General features: G+C 43.1%; 1 protein-coding gene across 3 annotated transcripts in view; it reads right to left on the bottom strand.

The window, feature by feature from the left end:
- The window catches only part of CLTCL1 (clathrin heavy chain like 1), a 36,892-nt gene extending 20,436 nt beyond the window's left edge, over positions 1–16,456 (bottom strand). For all 3 annotated transcript variants that reach the window (XM_054082835.1, XM_054082836.1, XM_054082834.1), the window contains exons 1-6: positions 16,182–16,456; positions 7,280–7,487; positions 2,908–3,176; positions 2,475–2,636; positions 1,636–1,749; positions 223–396 (exon numbers count right to left, since the gene is read on the bottom strand). In XM_054082835.1, the coding sequence (XP_053938810.1) occupies positions 223–396; positions 1,636–1,749; positions 2,475–2,636; positions 2,908–3,176; positions 7,280–7,487; positions 16,182–16,223 (969 nt within the window). In that variant the 5' untranslated portion in view covers positions 16,224–16,456. The remainder of the gene's footprint in view (positions 1–222; positions 397–1,635; positions 1,750–2,474; positions 2,637–2,907; positions 3,177–7,279; positions 7,488–16,181) is intronic.
- Positions 16,457–16,636: the final 180 nt, after the last annotated feature.

Below are 16,636 nucleotides of genomic sequence, written 5' to 3' on the forward strand. Positions count from 1 at the left end.
GAAACATAGCTACCAAATGGCTATGCAGCCCATCAGTGAAGGAGTAGATTATGAAAAAAAACAAGTTCCTCCCCAAGCAGTTCTGTACTAGGAGAGGTTAAAAACTGACTAATCAGCTATTTGATGTGACAAACATCACAGAAGGGAGCAAGCAACTCATCAGGTTTGTTACATTCCATCTGAGCATTAGAAGGCTCAAAAATAGAATGCTGAATTTGTTACCTGTCCTTTTTTGTTCACACCAATAATGCCTGAGGTAGGTTCATGAGGAGCTGTGACAAAGATAGTATCAGCACTAATACGGTTCATGTAGATGCACACTCCGGACTCCAAGTCATACATGTGAATATATCCATACTTCGTGATCAGGTAGATAACACCATGCTTAACTCCAATCTGCCAAGAGATGGGTTTTACTAGTTAAGACTAAGACTGTAACAGTTAAGACAGCTGCCTTTAGCTGAGCCACAAGACAGTACTGCAGTGACATGCCTTTGCACTGACACCAAGAACAAATATAGCTTTGGGCTTCTTCCTTACAGGCTCAAAGCAATGAACAGCTTTTCTGGCCATTTGAAACTGTAGCTTCACCGAATAGAGGCTGAAAGGAAATCAAAACTCATCCACAGCAAAGGACATACTCCTCACCCTAATGAGTCAGGCTGGGGGAGAAAGGCTTGGCTTAGTTAGCATTCTAGTCTAGATATGTCAGCACAAGTTTCTGTTCAGAAATATTAATGAGGTAATCGCACTCTCTTCCAACAAGGCCTATCCAAAGCACCAGCAGGACTTAAACCAAGTTCAGCTACTGAGTACTCCGGTTTACCTGTCAAGTCAGTTAAATCGAGGAGGCTTTCAAGGCAAAACAGTCTTCAGACAAAGAAGCACGTTCATTTTGGAACCAGTCTTCTGTTGTTGTTAATTAAGCCTTATGCTGAAGTACAGAGCCACATGAACCCTGGCACACAGCTTGTTTTACCATACTTGAAGGCATCTCTTGTTTTAATTAACAAAATTAGTCTATTGGATTCAGAGCATGCAACTGCTGACCAGATAGTTTGCTTCCACTACACGATTCTAGTCCTGCAGACGCGCTAAGCAAAGTTTGGTCTGTCAAGGCAACCAGCTATGGTCTTTCCTAAAGAACCCCTCAATGTCCCAAACTGTCTTTTCTGTGCTGCTAGTACCAGAGGTAGGCTGATACAGGACTCCCTGCTCCATTTCCCTCTGTGACATCTACTGTAAACAAAATGCCACTTTCATGTGAAGCTACATCAAGCGCCATAACTTCTTGCCTGGAACTCTTAACATCAGTAGGAAGTTTGATAGCCCAAGCGATGTTAGCGGCATTCTAACAGAAGACATTATTGGGGTTTTCTGGGGGTTTGGTTGTCATTTTGGGATTTTTTTGTTCGTTTTTATGTCGCACTCTAATTCGACATATCTGAGCACTGTAACAGCATATATACTTGTGTTACTTTTTTAGTGTCCAGACTAGCTCCCACCAATCTATTGACACCCCTCCTAGAACTAGGAACAACAACAGCAAAGCACTAGTAGGAAGAATTCATTACAGCACAGATGGCAGCTACTTGCCAGGCTATAACATTGATTTTTTTTGGGCCAAACATTTACCTGCATTGCCACAGGAAAGTCTGTCTGTGCCTCAGGTGGGAAAAACACATCAACAGCTTTCTTAACAAATGGCTGATTTCCAGTAGCTGGCTGACCTACCTCGATTATGTGCAGCTAGAAAGAAAAGAGTATACATCACAAGGTTGCCTGCAAGTACAGCCACATAAAAGAAGGTCCTCTCTTCAGATATGCTACTGAAGTCACCTGACACACTTGGCTGACAAATGTCTGCCCAATACTGAACTAATACAGATATTTATCAAAGGGACAGGATAAAAAAAACACACCCCATGCTTTCTATGAAAGCAGACTATATTTCTACTCAAGACAACTCATTCAAGATGTTTTGAGTAAGATTTGACAATTCACCAGCAATTTTGTGGGACAAGACTAGAAAGCTCAAGACATTTCAGTGTTACTGCAGCTCTTTACAGACCACTCTACAGTTGCGGCTTACTCAACTGCTACTGAATTTCACAATTAGTTTGATGCAAACAACCTACCTACAGCACCAAGCCAAGTTTTTCTGTACTGTATTCACACATTAAGACTTAATGACTTAACAACTTAACACAAAAAATAATGTGGGCATAAATTGATGCTTTAATACTGAGCTCAGTTCTCATTGCATCTACATTCGTTCTTCTTTTAAGTTTAACCCAGGCAGCTTGGGCTGTTTGCAATTTCTATCACACTTAAGTACTTCGATGCTGACCAAATACGCTATGCCCACAGTTTCCAGGCTGTTTTTCAGACAGCATATACTAAACTGTGTGACTGCTGAAGTCTATTAGTACAGAGTTCTATTACAACAGAACAGGAAAACAGTTGTGTTTTACCTTGCCCCCTGCAGGACTCCTTACAGCAAAACAGAACAGAGTAGAAGGTTTGGCATTCCCCTCTATTTTGAATTCTGCAAAAGCTGCTGCATGGCCCTCTATAGGTTGGGAGACTTTCCTATCAACTGAGTACAGCTGCATTGCACCAACCACACGATTTTGCTGGAAAAAAGAAGAAAAGTCAGCTTTTAGAGATAAGATTTCAAATGTTTATAGCAAGACCCTTGGGACAGTAAACTAAAAAGCATCAAATGCCTCTATCCCCTCCTCCAACATTTTAACTACATTAAGGGTCAGGTTATTCCTACGCAAAAGATATTTTTGAATTTTTCATCTATCAAAACCAAAGTTAAGAAACTACAGCAGCTATTGCGTGAAGTGGGGCCACAGTCTCCCAATCATTTTTATAGCATGCTGCTTTCAGGTAACTTACCTGAGCTGAAATTCCTATCAGCAGCAGCCATTTTTGGTGTTCATCTGTTCTGTAATTGATGATTTGGCAGCCTGCAAGACTAGCATGTCTGTCAAACATCTTTTGAGGTTGCGATTCTCCCTCCATGCTCCAGTGGTAGACTGCTGTCTCTGTCACCAAGGCAACTGTATTCACAGATATCCATTTCCAGAAGATCACTTCCTCTGCCATCGTGTGGGCTTTCATTTTACTTTTCATCTCAATGTTAAAGATCTGAAGTGTTTTCCCAGCTGGTATGACAAAACCCAAGAAACATATTAGACAGATTACCCACAATGGCCATTCTATAGTCTGCCTACCTACAAGCACCCTATTTAATCTGCTATTCCAGTCATGATGTGGTCAGGGTTAGCATCCTGCCACATCTCAGTCTCCTTTGATACTTGATTCCCATCAAACAGGATCTCCTCCCCATTCCCAAAGCCTCTACTATCGCCAAAGCAAAAAAAGACTACTCCTTACCAATGCTTACATTGACATTCCAACAACTGACAAGCATAGACATTTTAATTAATTATAAGCTGCAGTTAAAAGACAGTCTAAGCTACAGAGCTTGAGTAAACTCTGGGTTAGGTAGCAGCACTGGTATATCTAGTTACAGCTGTCCAACAGATGTAATTCAGTATAATTAATAAAAAGAATGGCTCCAGTTTGACAATTTAGTAGCTGCTGTAGATGACTTGGATTGAGTCCAACAGCAGAAGACTGACAGCAGCTCCTGAGATAGCTGAAGATCACAACTTCCATTCTATTCTTCTGTTAAACAGACTGTGCACTCAAGAACAAGCTGGATGAGCTTTGTACAACAGTAATAGAGCAAAGGCCTAGTGAAAAGGGCAGTTAAAAGTACAGATTTGGACTTTTAGTTCCAGTTAAGGTCACTGCTTAATGATTTAGGCAACTATATTCCATGTACGTTCCTTTGAACATATCAGAGGCAGCTAGGAAAGGTAGACTTAAAACTAACATTAATGGAATAAACCTACAAAGAATAAGGGACTCCATTCCTTTCAGGAAGCCCAAGTCATGTTTTACTTCACTGCAGATGAGACTACTCAGCTCTAGGAATATTATTTTCTGTTCACAAGTCACCCACTCAAACTGCTAGAATATTGGCTTGTAATGCCATTATTTCTATCCTCATTTCAGAAATGTTTTCCCTGCTAGTAACACTTCTGACTGTCAAACTAGTAGATGTTCCTTCCACTGAGAAATTTTGATATAGGAAGGCTGCTGGATACTGAAGAATTGTTTTTAAGAGATACTAACCAAAGGTTAATATGCATCTCGGACTGCATAATATTTTAGTATAATTTATCCAGTAAATTGAGTGTATTAGTTAAATGCAGGGCCAAGAAATGATGCAAGACTTCAGAGCTGCCACATGCAGCATTTATGCTCCCTGGATTAACTCCATAAAGAACTGTAAACACAATCAACTTTTCCTTAGGACAGCTTGCTAGCTCTCCTGGGACCAAAAGCAGCCTTTTTCTGACCACCTTGCTCTACACATGCCATTACCATATTATACAAATGCAATAAGCCCAAGCCTAATACCAAATGTAAACTGATAGTTGGAAACAGCATATTTACTTTACTGGACAACAATTTGTCCAGCAGCGGACTGGTGCTATCAAGGGATTGATTTTGGAACTCCTCCACAGTGTGCAGCCTCACAAGCAGATGGCAGACAAGTAGTTTGAGAAGGGCTCTAGTCACCATCTGAACAGCAATACCAGTATGTGCATACAGAAACTGGACTCAAAGACGGTCTTCCTGAAAAGGGAGCAGGGTGTCCTTCCTAGTGTTAAGAGCATGAAGAAACTGATAAGCTACTAAAATGAGCTAAAAGTTCAGGCCTACTTATTTTCTAGAATAAATTTGACTGTTATGTTGCAGCTGGAAATGAGCTTAGAAGCTTCAACAGGCAGCTGGCTCTAGATGCTGGGGCCACAGGAGCCATAGCAATACATTTTCTTAAGTGTGAATTTGATACAAATTCAAGCTTCAGAACTCTAATCTACACACACAAAAAAAAAAATTAAAAAAAGAAAAATTGTTATTTGATTAAGAGAGCAGAACCTGCTGTAAAGTCATAGCAAGGGCAAGTGTGAGTTTGAGTCTTGGGTCTTCCGGAACATTTTCCTAGGCCATGATCAGAGACAAAGAGCCAGGCAAGTTTTCCTCACCAAGCTATCACACTGCTTAGTCTACTCAGACTATTCTGTACAGGTGTAGACAAGTAAGCAGTTTTGTTTTTTGAACACCGGCATGAGAATTTACATTTCAGTTCACCACAACATGAAGTTTCTCTATTCCACAAAGAACGGACGCACCCTTGAGTGCTGCATTCTTCACTTACACGGACTGGGGAGTACTCTCAGTACGGAGCAAAGCAGGAGAATCATGAACACAAGGACAAAGCATAAATCTTGGTACACCAGGAGAATGCAACACGTAATCCAGAAAAGAAATAGTGCATATTGTATTTCAGATTAAATCAAGAACCATTTCATTTCTTTTTCTGAGGGTGCGCTTGTATGTTTATTGCTCAGTAATCCTCAGATTATGAGCAACTCCCAATCATGGCATATTGAGCCACAATATGCAACAGTTTTGACTACCAGAGGCCTTGGTCAATCAGCAGGGAAAGTCTGGAGTGACAGACTACCTTAAAACCCGCTGTCAGTGCAGCTCACTGTAGTTCTGCTGGTTATTGCAGATAACAACATATTGGTTGGGTAGCTGTATTCATCCTATTCCTTTGGTCATTATATTATGGACAGAAAAAGAGATTATTAAGTTTGCAATACCTGACAAAGCCAATGTAACATTATTCACTCAACCTTATCTGTTCAGAGGATGAGTTTATTCACTTTGTATGGACAGAACAATACTCCTTTTGAGCAAGTCTCAACACTAGCAAGAATAAAGCTATATTCTTCAAAGCTAATAATTTATTTAGTTAGTAGGTTAGCTTTTTCCTTTTAAGAGCTAGACGAAACTCTGCTAGTGTAGAGAAGGCACTTTCCTTGCCAATATAGTTTGTTTAAAGTGGCCCAAGATTAAGGACCATGAATTCTGAACAGATCTGAAACAATTTTTTCATGGCTAACTTTACTGACACGCCAGGTAAGGCAGTTCTTTGCAAGATGTATTAAGTTCTTAGCTGGATCACAGATTCAGCTGAAGACAAGCATTAACAGATCAGTTTTCCCCTAATGTCACTATATGCCTGAGATTAAGTTACAAGTTCTGTGCCAGTTCGGAGGACAGTTATTTCTTGGACTCCAAAGTAATTTCACCATGACTTTTCACAACAAAAAACACTTAGGCAGAAATGAACAGCACACAAGACATGCTAGCAGAGGTCTCTCATAAAAGTACCGTAACTTGATTTTGTCTATCAACTGTACTTTCATTAGACATACACATACAGACATAAAGAGGACACTCTTCTCCTTCATTAGGTACAGTGAATAGCCAAAGCAGCCAAAAGGTTAGCAGCAAGCCAGCAGAGGAACATTTTCACTCTAATACTGGTTGAGGATTAAGGTACCCCACATAGTTATGAAGTGAACCGTCAAATGGCTACCTTAAAGTTCAGTACTTTTTAATGAGATTAGACCACTCTGTACAACCAAACATGAAATGTTGCAACAAAGTTCACTCACCATCTGTTTAGATAAGAAGCAGGAAAAAAAGCACATAGTCAGTAACAAATATTGAAATTACATACTAGAAGCTGGTCATTGAAGAAAAAAAGTCAGAGTTGTTTTAAAAACTCTTTCTTTGAGCTCAGAGTGCTACTTAAAGCCAGTATTGACACCACAGGTACAGGTATGCAGAGGTATTCTATCGCAAGATCTCATTACTGCCAATCTTAACACGTTTGTACATTCAGACCTCCACAGTTACTGGCTATCCTTACAACAATTTGTTGGTATCTAGTAAGCTCTCCAGAGCTACAACAGAGGCCAGGCCCCACAGAATCAGAGTAGCTTCACAGCCCTATTCATCTCTACAAGCGTCCATCATATTTACAACATCCATTTAAAGGGAACATATACCATACGTTCACCCAGTCCAGAGTGAGAATCAGAAGCTGCAGTGCCAAGCCCAGGCATCTCACACCTACTTGGATGCAAATCATCCAAAGACTACTGGAAAATCCACTGCAAAAAACACAACACGCAAGTTCAGGCAAGAATTCTTATCCTCATAAACATTCTTCTTCGAAAGCTTACACAAAAAACTTAACCTTAAGAGCGCACATAAGCAGTAATACAGCTAAACAGCAGGTTTCATACTGCACTAAGAAAGGGTTACTCACCTTTTAGTGCAATGACTTTAGAAGCTGGATTCATGATGGCACTTTCTGCAGAAATCGGACGTCTAATGGGTGTTGTTGGATCGCTCATGTCAATTATCACTACTTGTGCCTGTTCTCCCACTTTCTCCCTGATGCAGACGAACTTATCAGATTCCATTGTTAGGGTACTGAATCCAATGTTTGTTGGGTTAATGCCCAAATTTTGGAGCTGGAAAGAGGAAAGAAAGTGCTTTATTACCATTCCCGTGTTGAAGGTCTAACTCAAGCTTCTATAAGTCTCCTCCAGAAGGAAATGCAAGACTGGCATATTTCTCTGATAGTTTATATTATGGAACTACAATTTATCTTCTGTTTCTCTTCATTCCATAGGTAAAGAACTCCACAATTCTCAGTATTCAAGTCCTAAAGACATTAAAAAGTTGTGTTATTGGTGCAAACTAAGAGCAGCTTTAACTTAAGCATTTTTTGCTTAACCTCGTTCTAGTAATGTGACAGCACACTATCAGTACCAGGTCTGTTCTAGATTTAGCAACGTTGCTCAATTTAACACTTACAATTTATAAAGTGACAGAACTGCAACACACATCATCAGTGCCTCATACGGAAAGAGCCAATTACCCTTGTGTAACCCACTCCTAGCAACATCATGGAACAATGTCTACATAGTAGGGCTCAAATGGCCTATTTTTACAAGCGAACTCCTTCACCTTGCTTTTTAGAATCCAATTCCTACCAGCAAAAGTTAAGAAAGTTGTTACAATAATCAATGATTCCATCTCTCCTTGTCCAAGATGTCAAGCCATTTGGCTTAACAACTAAGGCAGGCATTTCAATGCAGGCCCCCTCCAGCCTTATGTCCAACTCATGAAACACAACTTGTGCTCAATCATATGATGGTAGAGCACAAAGCAGTTGTTCTTAGTGTCACAAAGTCATTTTTTTGTCACTGAAAAGACTGCCCTACAAGATGGCTCTCTTTCATTTTTCTCCTTCAGTGTTAACTTTGTTTCTATTCACTTCCACTTTCAGGTTAACAGGAGGAGATGGCAGCGAGCCAGTATCACTGTTTCAATTGGTATGCAGCAAATCAGATTCACCTACGCAGCACACCGCAGCTTGGTAAGTGTGCAAACTGCACTTCACATAATGTTAACTGTGACAAGCCTGAGCACCTGCTTTATGCCCCAGAGCAATGCTTTTCAAGTAGAGGAGCTGTATCAGCTTCAACAATGCTTCCTAAAGGATTAACCTACACTGATTTTCCGTGCACTGCAAGTGAAAGATGACTGCCCTCAAGGAGACAGGATAGAAACCACCATCAGCATCGAGTCATTAGCCTCCTTCCATACAAGCCACCAGGGCCTCTATATAATATAATAACCCCTACAGCAACAAGTCCCACGATGGCGTCATGCTTTGTGACACTGCTTTAGTGTGTTTTGATCCAGCTGATCGTGGGTTCTGTGCCCAAGAACCCCTCAGGAATTGCTAGTTTTCTGTTCAGCATACTAACAAAAAGCTATTCAGCTCAGTAACTGCTAATCTCAACATGAGTCAAGTTTCAGTGATGCAATTCAAGCCAAATGTACACGTGTAAAAATGTGTTTACTCCCTCCCCAAAAAAATGTCTCAGCAAAAATGGAGACCCATTCACCCTCACGTACTGGGTAAACACTTCAATACACACTAATAAAGTTCAGTAGGCGCCGTTCAGTCCAAAATGGACTCGAAGTTTAGGCACAAAGACATCAGAAGCTGTTTGTGACTAGAGTTCTGAAACAAGCCCACTGAGCACAGTGCTACTACAGGCCTCTGTCAGTAACAAACGAAGTTACCATATCAAGACAACTCATGTACTTTTCGTATGTAATGCAGAAAGTTTTAGTATCTGACAAACACACAACTTGTAGCTCTATCAACGTCTGCAACCTTGAACAGAGGAATAAATTATGTACCCTTAATTCCACTACTCTTGGTCACATGTTCTAGACCACAACACATCCACTTACTGCGACAAATTCCATGTTCATATAGCAGACACTGGAGCACTCTAATGCTGAGCATGATATGAGTCCCTCTACCAACACAGTGCAGTCCATTCTAAGAGACAGATTAAGTTTAGCATCACAAAATTGGTCAAGAGATTAAACTGCAGCATAGCCAAGTTCCTAACTTGATTTAATTAATACAAACTCATGTATTTCTACAGTACTGAAATAGAAGCCTCTTAAAGGACTTTTCTCGGTTACTGTGCTTCAGCCTGACCTGCTCTTCAAAATACAGTCCCTGGTCATTCATTCTGCATGGGGAGAGCCATGGGGCAGAAGCCTACTTGAGGTTCAGCTTTAAGCTCAAGGTTATTCACTCCAAAATCTGGTCCACTTTAAAGAGTAACACTTGGATTATCTTCACCAAGGTAAGATTTTGCATCGTGTTCCGGTATCAAGATTTCCTGTTTTAACTACACAAAAATCTAGCAAAGTTTTCAGAAAATGAAATGCTAAATTATGCACTGTCATCCCTACTTGGGAAGTCGGTCACATCTTTTAAAGGCAAATGTTAGTGCTTCCTAAAGGTCGGTCACATGAGCAAAGCAAGCCTCAGTCAATGGTTACGTGGCTTCACATTTTAGTGGTCAGCAAACACTGAAGACCGTTCCTGCCACCTGGGGAGTGATAAGTATCCTCACTGGATCATGTGTACTCCCATAACGTGGAAGCAGTGTAAGAGGCATTTTACTTACTACTACACTATGAGCACAATTCCTTTACCTCAAATAAAGGGACATTAGCCAGCACTGTTTTATCATGTGTGGGACAAACATGCCACGAAAATCTGGCCTTTGCTGCTCTAAAGCACTTTCCCTTCTTCCTCAAGCACAGAATTAAGAAAACTTTACCACAGAACACAGCAAGCATTTAGCTATATATCTTAAAAGGCCTCAGGTGAAGGTTCCATAGGTCATTACTGAAGTTTGTATATATTTACTAGAGATTTTGCAGTTTATTTCCACAGAGAAGCGAACATCAGGCCTTTCAATTGCTACTAAATTTTCATATATTAAGCTTCTTAGGTAAGTAGTACTCTCAAACAAAAGTTGCCTTCTTCTGAAAAGGAACATTCAATATTATGAAGTCATCCCAAAGACACTTATAATGGGGACAGCCTCCTTCCATGACTTTACCCTGCACCTGACTTTTGGGTAACCCAGTTAAACGCTACCAGTGCCTCCGCATAAGCCTCACTGTGGAAGAAAGGCCTGTTCAACAAGTAATGCCTCTCCTGCTCTTTCATGTCCTAATGCCTGTTATCAAAATGTATGGTGTAGAACTATCTTCACAATCAGGCTGAATCAACCAGATAACAAAGATCTTGGCTTCACAGCTATCTAGTATCACTACAGCATCTTAAGACATACTGAGAACTTACTGACATGGTAAAGATTAACCCAAGATGTATGATGTATTACTTGATCCTCAACCTCAATGAAGATACAAATCCTGCACCTAGGATGAAATACAACTATTAACCCAAGATTTATTTTTCTTACACTGCTTTACGGCATGGTATCATTTGCTAAGATTTTCAGAGACTTTTTTTTTTTCTCTTACAAAAGAGTTCTACCGGGCTTTCTAATGCATTTCCCTCCCTGTGGAGTGCAGAGACCTAGACGGAGACAGCACAGACCAGCTCAGACACTGATATAACCAGTCTTTAGACTGACTCCATCACTCTAATAGGAAACACTTCAGCCTAGCTCCCTGCTCAGTACTGATAAGCAAATATCTGAGATCTACCGTCTGGTAAACGCTGGAGTGAGAACTCTTGTGTGAATTTAGGATCCCTCAAGGGTTCAGTAAACATCCCATTTCAACTTTATGTCACAGCTCTAGTAGAAATGCTTTTTAGAGGTGATCAACTATTGTTTTTTAAGCCCATTAGAAGAGAGTAAGGCTTGGACAGAGCCTATAGGTATCCAAATATTAAAAACTGCCTGCTAAAAGCTCTGTAAGAACATACCATTATAAGCAAAATACAAACCAAGAACACAGTTTCTCAGAACTGTGTGACTATGTAAAGTTATAACTGTGCTCAATAAGGATCTGCATATTTGTATTTGCATACAAAAACCTGCTCCTGTATGTCCCTGATGAAGATTAAATCATCGACAGAATGAGTTTCCTCATACATGTAAGGTACTTTTCAATCCAGTGAGCAAATATGGTCTCTTCAGCACTAAACAAATTAATCAAGTCATATTCTAAAGGTAGAGATAAACATCACAAGTCCAAAAAGCCATTTACAGCCTGCAAATATCCCGAGCGCTTTTAAGTCCACATGTCTAGCCACAGAAAACTCATGAAAGCCATTACACCTCAGCTCAGTCATGCCTATTGCACAACATCCTAATTCTTCACATCTCAGACTATCCAAATAGAAAGTGGTTTTGTCTAAAAAATGACAGAAGTAAATCTGCATCCTTTATCTTTACAATCAGGATACCTCAGCTTCTCAGCACTGCACTAAGGCACATAAAACTCAAAGCATTAAAGAGCATGTCACATGCACAAATTTTTTCACATTAGCTGGCTGTGCTCAAGAGCCTTTACTAGTTATTCAACAGAACGCAGAACCCTGCCTAGAGATCTATGTGTCTATACACCTAAGGGATGAAGCCCCAAACCTAGGAACCCAAGACTTCATATAAGCAACAGTGTTTTGTGCAAGCAAGGAGAATTTTCATTAGTGAAAACTGAAAAAAGCTCAAAAGGGGACAAAGGCAAACTTTAAAGAGCAAACCAATGACTATATAAAGGAAAAGTTTAATTTTAGATCAAGAACACTTTGTACACCAGTGAATTCCAGTAGTATTGCTTCCAGTCTGTGCACCAGCATATTTAGTCTTTTACAACATTTCCATTGTAAACTACAATCCCCTTGGAGGAGTTCAATCTGATAAATAATTTATAATTCACTACTGCGACAGAAGCTCTGGAGTTAAGAACATGATTAAATCACAGCAGCTTAACTGGTGCATACTAGTACTTCACTACAGCAGGGCTGGCGCAGTTCATGTTGCTGCAGCTGGGCAGCCATCAGGTAGATAAAACCCAAGTCCTTATCCTTACCCTTCCCTTGCTATGGGACTTAGCTGTCGCATCCTCCGTGGGAAGAATGAGCTAGATGCAAGTTGTTTACGAATTTGTGAACTCACATCTAAAACCAAGTGTTCAGTCGCATTAAACGGAGTTACCAAACAAAGACTGAGTTCATTCTCAGCTTGACTGCCACCACATCAAGACCTGGATATCTTTCTTTTTCTGCAGCTATGCTCCATCTTTCAGCTCACATAGCACTTGAACACAACAACTTCAAATGCAACACACGCATGGTGTGCAGCAGTCACTCCTCTTCCTCTGCCTGGAGCTACACTTCTGTCAGAAAGATGTTCAACCCACAGCAATGAACAGCCTGCTGATCTCCAGCACTCCTCCAATTTTATGTGCACCAAGATCACTGTTTCACTTCACACTATCATTTACCCACTTCCAGCTAGAGAGAGTGGGAGAGAAGAGTTCAGTATTTAGCACTACAACTTATGTTTAGTGTCCCTGAAGAGCACTTCCTCCATGCTTCAGTTCTTCTTTTAGTAAAGTACACACAACTATCTTGGGAAGACTCTGAACTTAAGTGAAATCATGTTTCATCAGCAACAGGCTGAACGTGGAATTGAGTAATTATAGTGCTAACAGCTATTCTAACTACTTATAGCCATATTAATTAAAATGCCTACAGGTATAAACAGTACAGACTGACTTAAGGTACAGAAAGATGTAATGTCACTGAAGCACATTCCAATTATCAGGAATTGTAGCTTTTTTTGGAGGTAACATCATAAAGCAGCATACCGATTTGCTACATTATTTTAAAATATAAGAATTTAACTATAGCCAAACCAATTTCTTGGAAGTAATGGGGAGGGGTGGAGAGATTAAGATGATAAAGCTAAATAAGGGCAATACTGAAGCATAATGAAGAGAAGTGCAGGCATAATCTTCTCATGAATTTCCTACCAGTCAACAATAAGCACCATGTTCATATATTCATGACTCTGGATGTTTACAACACATAATACTAAGTTAGAACTGATAAAATTGTACTGCAGATATCCAGCCAAGAAACACTACCAGTTCCCACATTCCTTCTGATTTCCCTCCCTATTTATCCCACCATGTAGAGACAACTGCAGAAGCAGTGCTGAGGAGGCTGACTGCATTCCTACTCCTAGCTACTACTAATCTCCATTTCTCTGTAGTAGAGTACTGTTTTGGAACTACCACACTCAGACTCAGGGGTGGAAGCAGGAGAGAGTGAATCCTGAAAAGGACTTTGGTCCTACATCTTAGCAGTGGGGGTCCCAACGATTCCCCTGCTCCTCTATGCAGCTTCCACGCTGTGGAAAAGTCCCTCAAGCACAGGTTTAATCCTTCCAATAAGATCAAATTATTTAAGAGCAAAAGCAGGTGGTAGCAAAAAATAGACTATGACTTCAGTACAAATCCCTTGAAAAGCTGCTAGCCCCCCACCCAAAACAGAAGTACCACAATGGTAACACTAGAAATGTTACAAGCAAAAAAACCACCAGCAGCTATCACAGAAACAGTCAATTAACACACAAAGCAGCACATTACATCTGTGCCATTAAGTGTGATGTTCTCATCATTACTGCACAGACTACACACAATCAGCAGGACTGGTTATGTCCGCTAGTTTCAAATGATAAGAACTGTAAGTGTCTTTCTAAGGAGATTCTGACATCCAAACCACCTTGATCTCAAGTTTCCTTTTCAGACAGCTGTACTGTAGCTCTTAGGAACTCACCTAAGGTCATTGTAATCACTGCTACACTGGACACTGGCAGACGGCTGGGGGAAGCAACAGTGTAAACTCTCTTAACCCGTGACAACTCTGAGTAAGCAGGGGTGTCTGCTCCCTCAGGCACTGAGAGTAGGTATTTCTGAAGTTCGCTAGCCCTAGTACATCAGGCAAGGAGGACTCCTTCTGGAGTAACCAAGTCAGTTCTTCCAGACAAAGCAGAAAAACGCTTCCCAGAAGCACACAGAAGTGGCAATAACCATTTCCCAAGCTGAAATGCTTGCAGCGGCACAAAGACCACACCGACGGATGATACCCATTTGTGTTTTGAAATGGATGCGCGGTTTGACAGAAAGGGGCGGCACAGAGACAGGAGGATGACTTGCCAAGTCCACTTCCTGTTCTCTCATTCATTTAGCAAATTCCTTTAATTCCTGCCTTAACGGCATGTTCAGAGACTGCTGTTGTCTCGCTCCTTTTACAATGCTCTCTCACCACCAGTTCACAAGGAAACAGATAAACCGGTTTTTCTGTGCTGCATCCATTAGACATGGATCTTTTCCAACGGTGGCACTGTGGGTTTCACAGGCTATTAAGAATAGAACTCTGTCATTTTTAGGGATGGTTTTCTTTTCATATTGTTATGCTTGGAAGGAGGGAAGGAGGCCGTACAGCTTCCAAACCCAAGTTGTTTCTTGCACCTCATGTCACCAATTTCCAGCAGCACAGAGAGGCTCCCAGGAAGCCCCGCGACCCGGTGGCCGACGACCCTTTCGATAAAGGAGAAAAGCCTCGATCCCTCAGCCAGATGAAAGCAACCATCTGAGCTGCGGCAGGGAGCTCTGCCCGGCGCCTCCCCCTCCCCGGGCCGGGAGGTCCCTCAGGCGGCGAGTGACTTTGCACAAATCGCGGCCGCTCCACACAGCGCGAGGGATGGACGGACAGACTCACACAACGACCTGAGCTGGAAGGGACCCACAACGATCATCGAATCCAACTCCTGTCCCTGCACAGGACAACCCCAAAATTTACACCATATGTCTGAGTGCATTGTCCAAACACTTCTTCAATATTGTCAGGCTTGGCGCCGTGACGGCTTCCCTGGGGAACTGTGCCAGTGCTCCACCACTCTCCGGGGGAAGAGCCCGCTCCTAATGTCCAACCTAATCCTCCCCTGGCATGTTCCTGACATCCCCTCGGGTCCTGTCAGTGGTTACCAGAGAGAAGACAGACAGAGGGACTGAGAAAGGGAGAGATGGGGAGAGGCATGGAGGCGGCGGCCCAGTAGGAGGGAGAAGGAAAGGAAAAGGGAAGGGGGAGGTAAAATTGGGAAGGGAAAAAGGAAGGGGGGGAAGGAGGGAGGGGAAAAGGAAAACGGAAGGGGGGGTAAACTTAGGAAGGGTAAAGGGAATGGGGGGAAGGGAGGAGGGGAAAAGGAAAACGGAAGGGGGGGTAAAATTGGGAAGGGGGGAAAGAGGGAAAGGGAAGGGGGGAAAGAGGGAAAGGGAAGGGGGGAAAGAGGGAAAGGGAAGGGGGGAAAGAGGGAAAGGGAAGGGGGGAAAGAGGGAAAGGGAAGGGGGGAAAGAGGGAAAGGGAAGGGGGGAAGAGGGAAAGGGAAGGGGGGAAAGAGGGAAAGGGAAGGGGGGAAAGAGGGAAAGGGAAGGGGGGAAAGAGGGAAAGGGAGGGGGGGAAAGAGGGAAAGGGAAGGGGGGAAAGAAGGAAAGGGAAGGGGGGAAAGAGGGAAAGGGAAGGGGGGAAAGAAGGACAGGGAAGGGGGAAAGAGGGGCGAAAGAAGGGAAGAGAAAAGGGAAAGGGAAGGGGGGAAAGAGGGGAGAAAGAAGGGAAGAGAAAAGGGAAAGGGAAGGGGGGAAAGAGGGGAGAAAGAAGGGAAGAGAAAAGGGAAAGGGGGGGAGAAAGGAAAGAGGAATAGGGAAGGGAAAGGGGGTGCCCCCGCCGCAGCGGCCGCGGGCGGCTTCCGCAGCCCCGCGAGACCGGACAAGGGCAGCCCCATCCCCGCCGTGCTCACCTGGAAATGCTCCTGGAAGCGAATGGGCAGTATCTGGGCCATGGCTGGTGGCGGTGGCCGCTGCGCCCTCACGGCTGCGGGGGCGGCGCAGGCGCAGAGCCCGGCGGGAGCCCACGCGCGGGGCCGTGATCACTCCGCCCCTCACCGCCCCGCCGGGGTCTCCTCAAATAGTCCCTGACCCCCTCACTCCGCGGGACGCCCCGTCTCTCGTCCCCCGCCGCTGCCACGCCGGTCCCACTCAGCGGCGGCGATGAGGAGTGAGGCTCCGAAAGCACGAAGCTGCCCCCGGCCCGCCCGGGAGAGGGGCGCGGGGAGGTCGAAGCGCGCGTATCCTTCCGCGGCAGAGCGCAAGCAGCCCCCCCCCCCCCCCCCCCGGGCCTGGACCCCGCGCGGAGCCCCTGGGCCGCGCCCGCTCCGTGCGCGCGCAGCAGGGGGGGGCACCTGCCGGGGGGGCT

The sequence above is a fragment of the Cuculus canorus genome, chromosome 17 (genome assembly GCF_017976375.1).
Source record: "Cuculus canorus isolate bCucCan1 chromosome 17, bCucCan1.pri, whole genome shotgun sequence".
In the NCBI taxonomy this organism is placed as follows: Eukaryota; Metazoa; Chordata; class Aves; order Cuculiformes; family Cuculidae; genus Cuculus; species Cuculus canorus.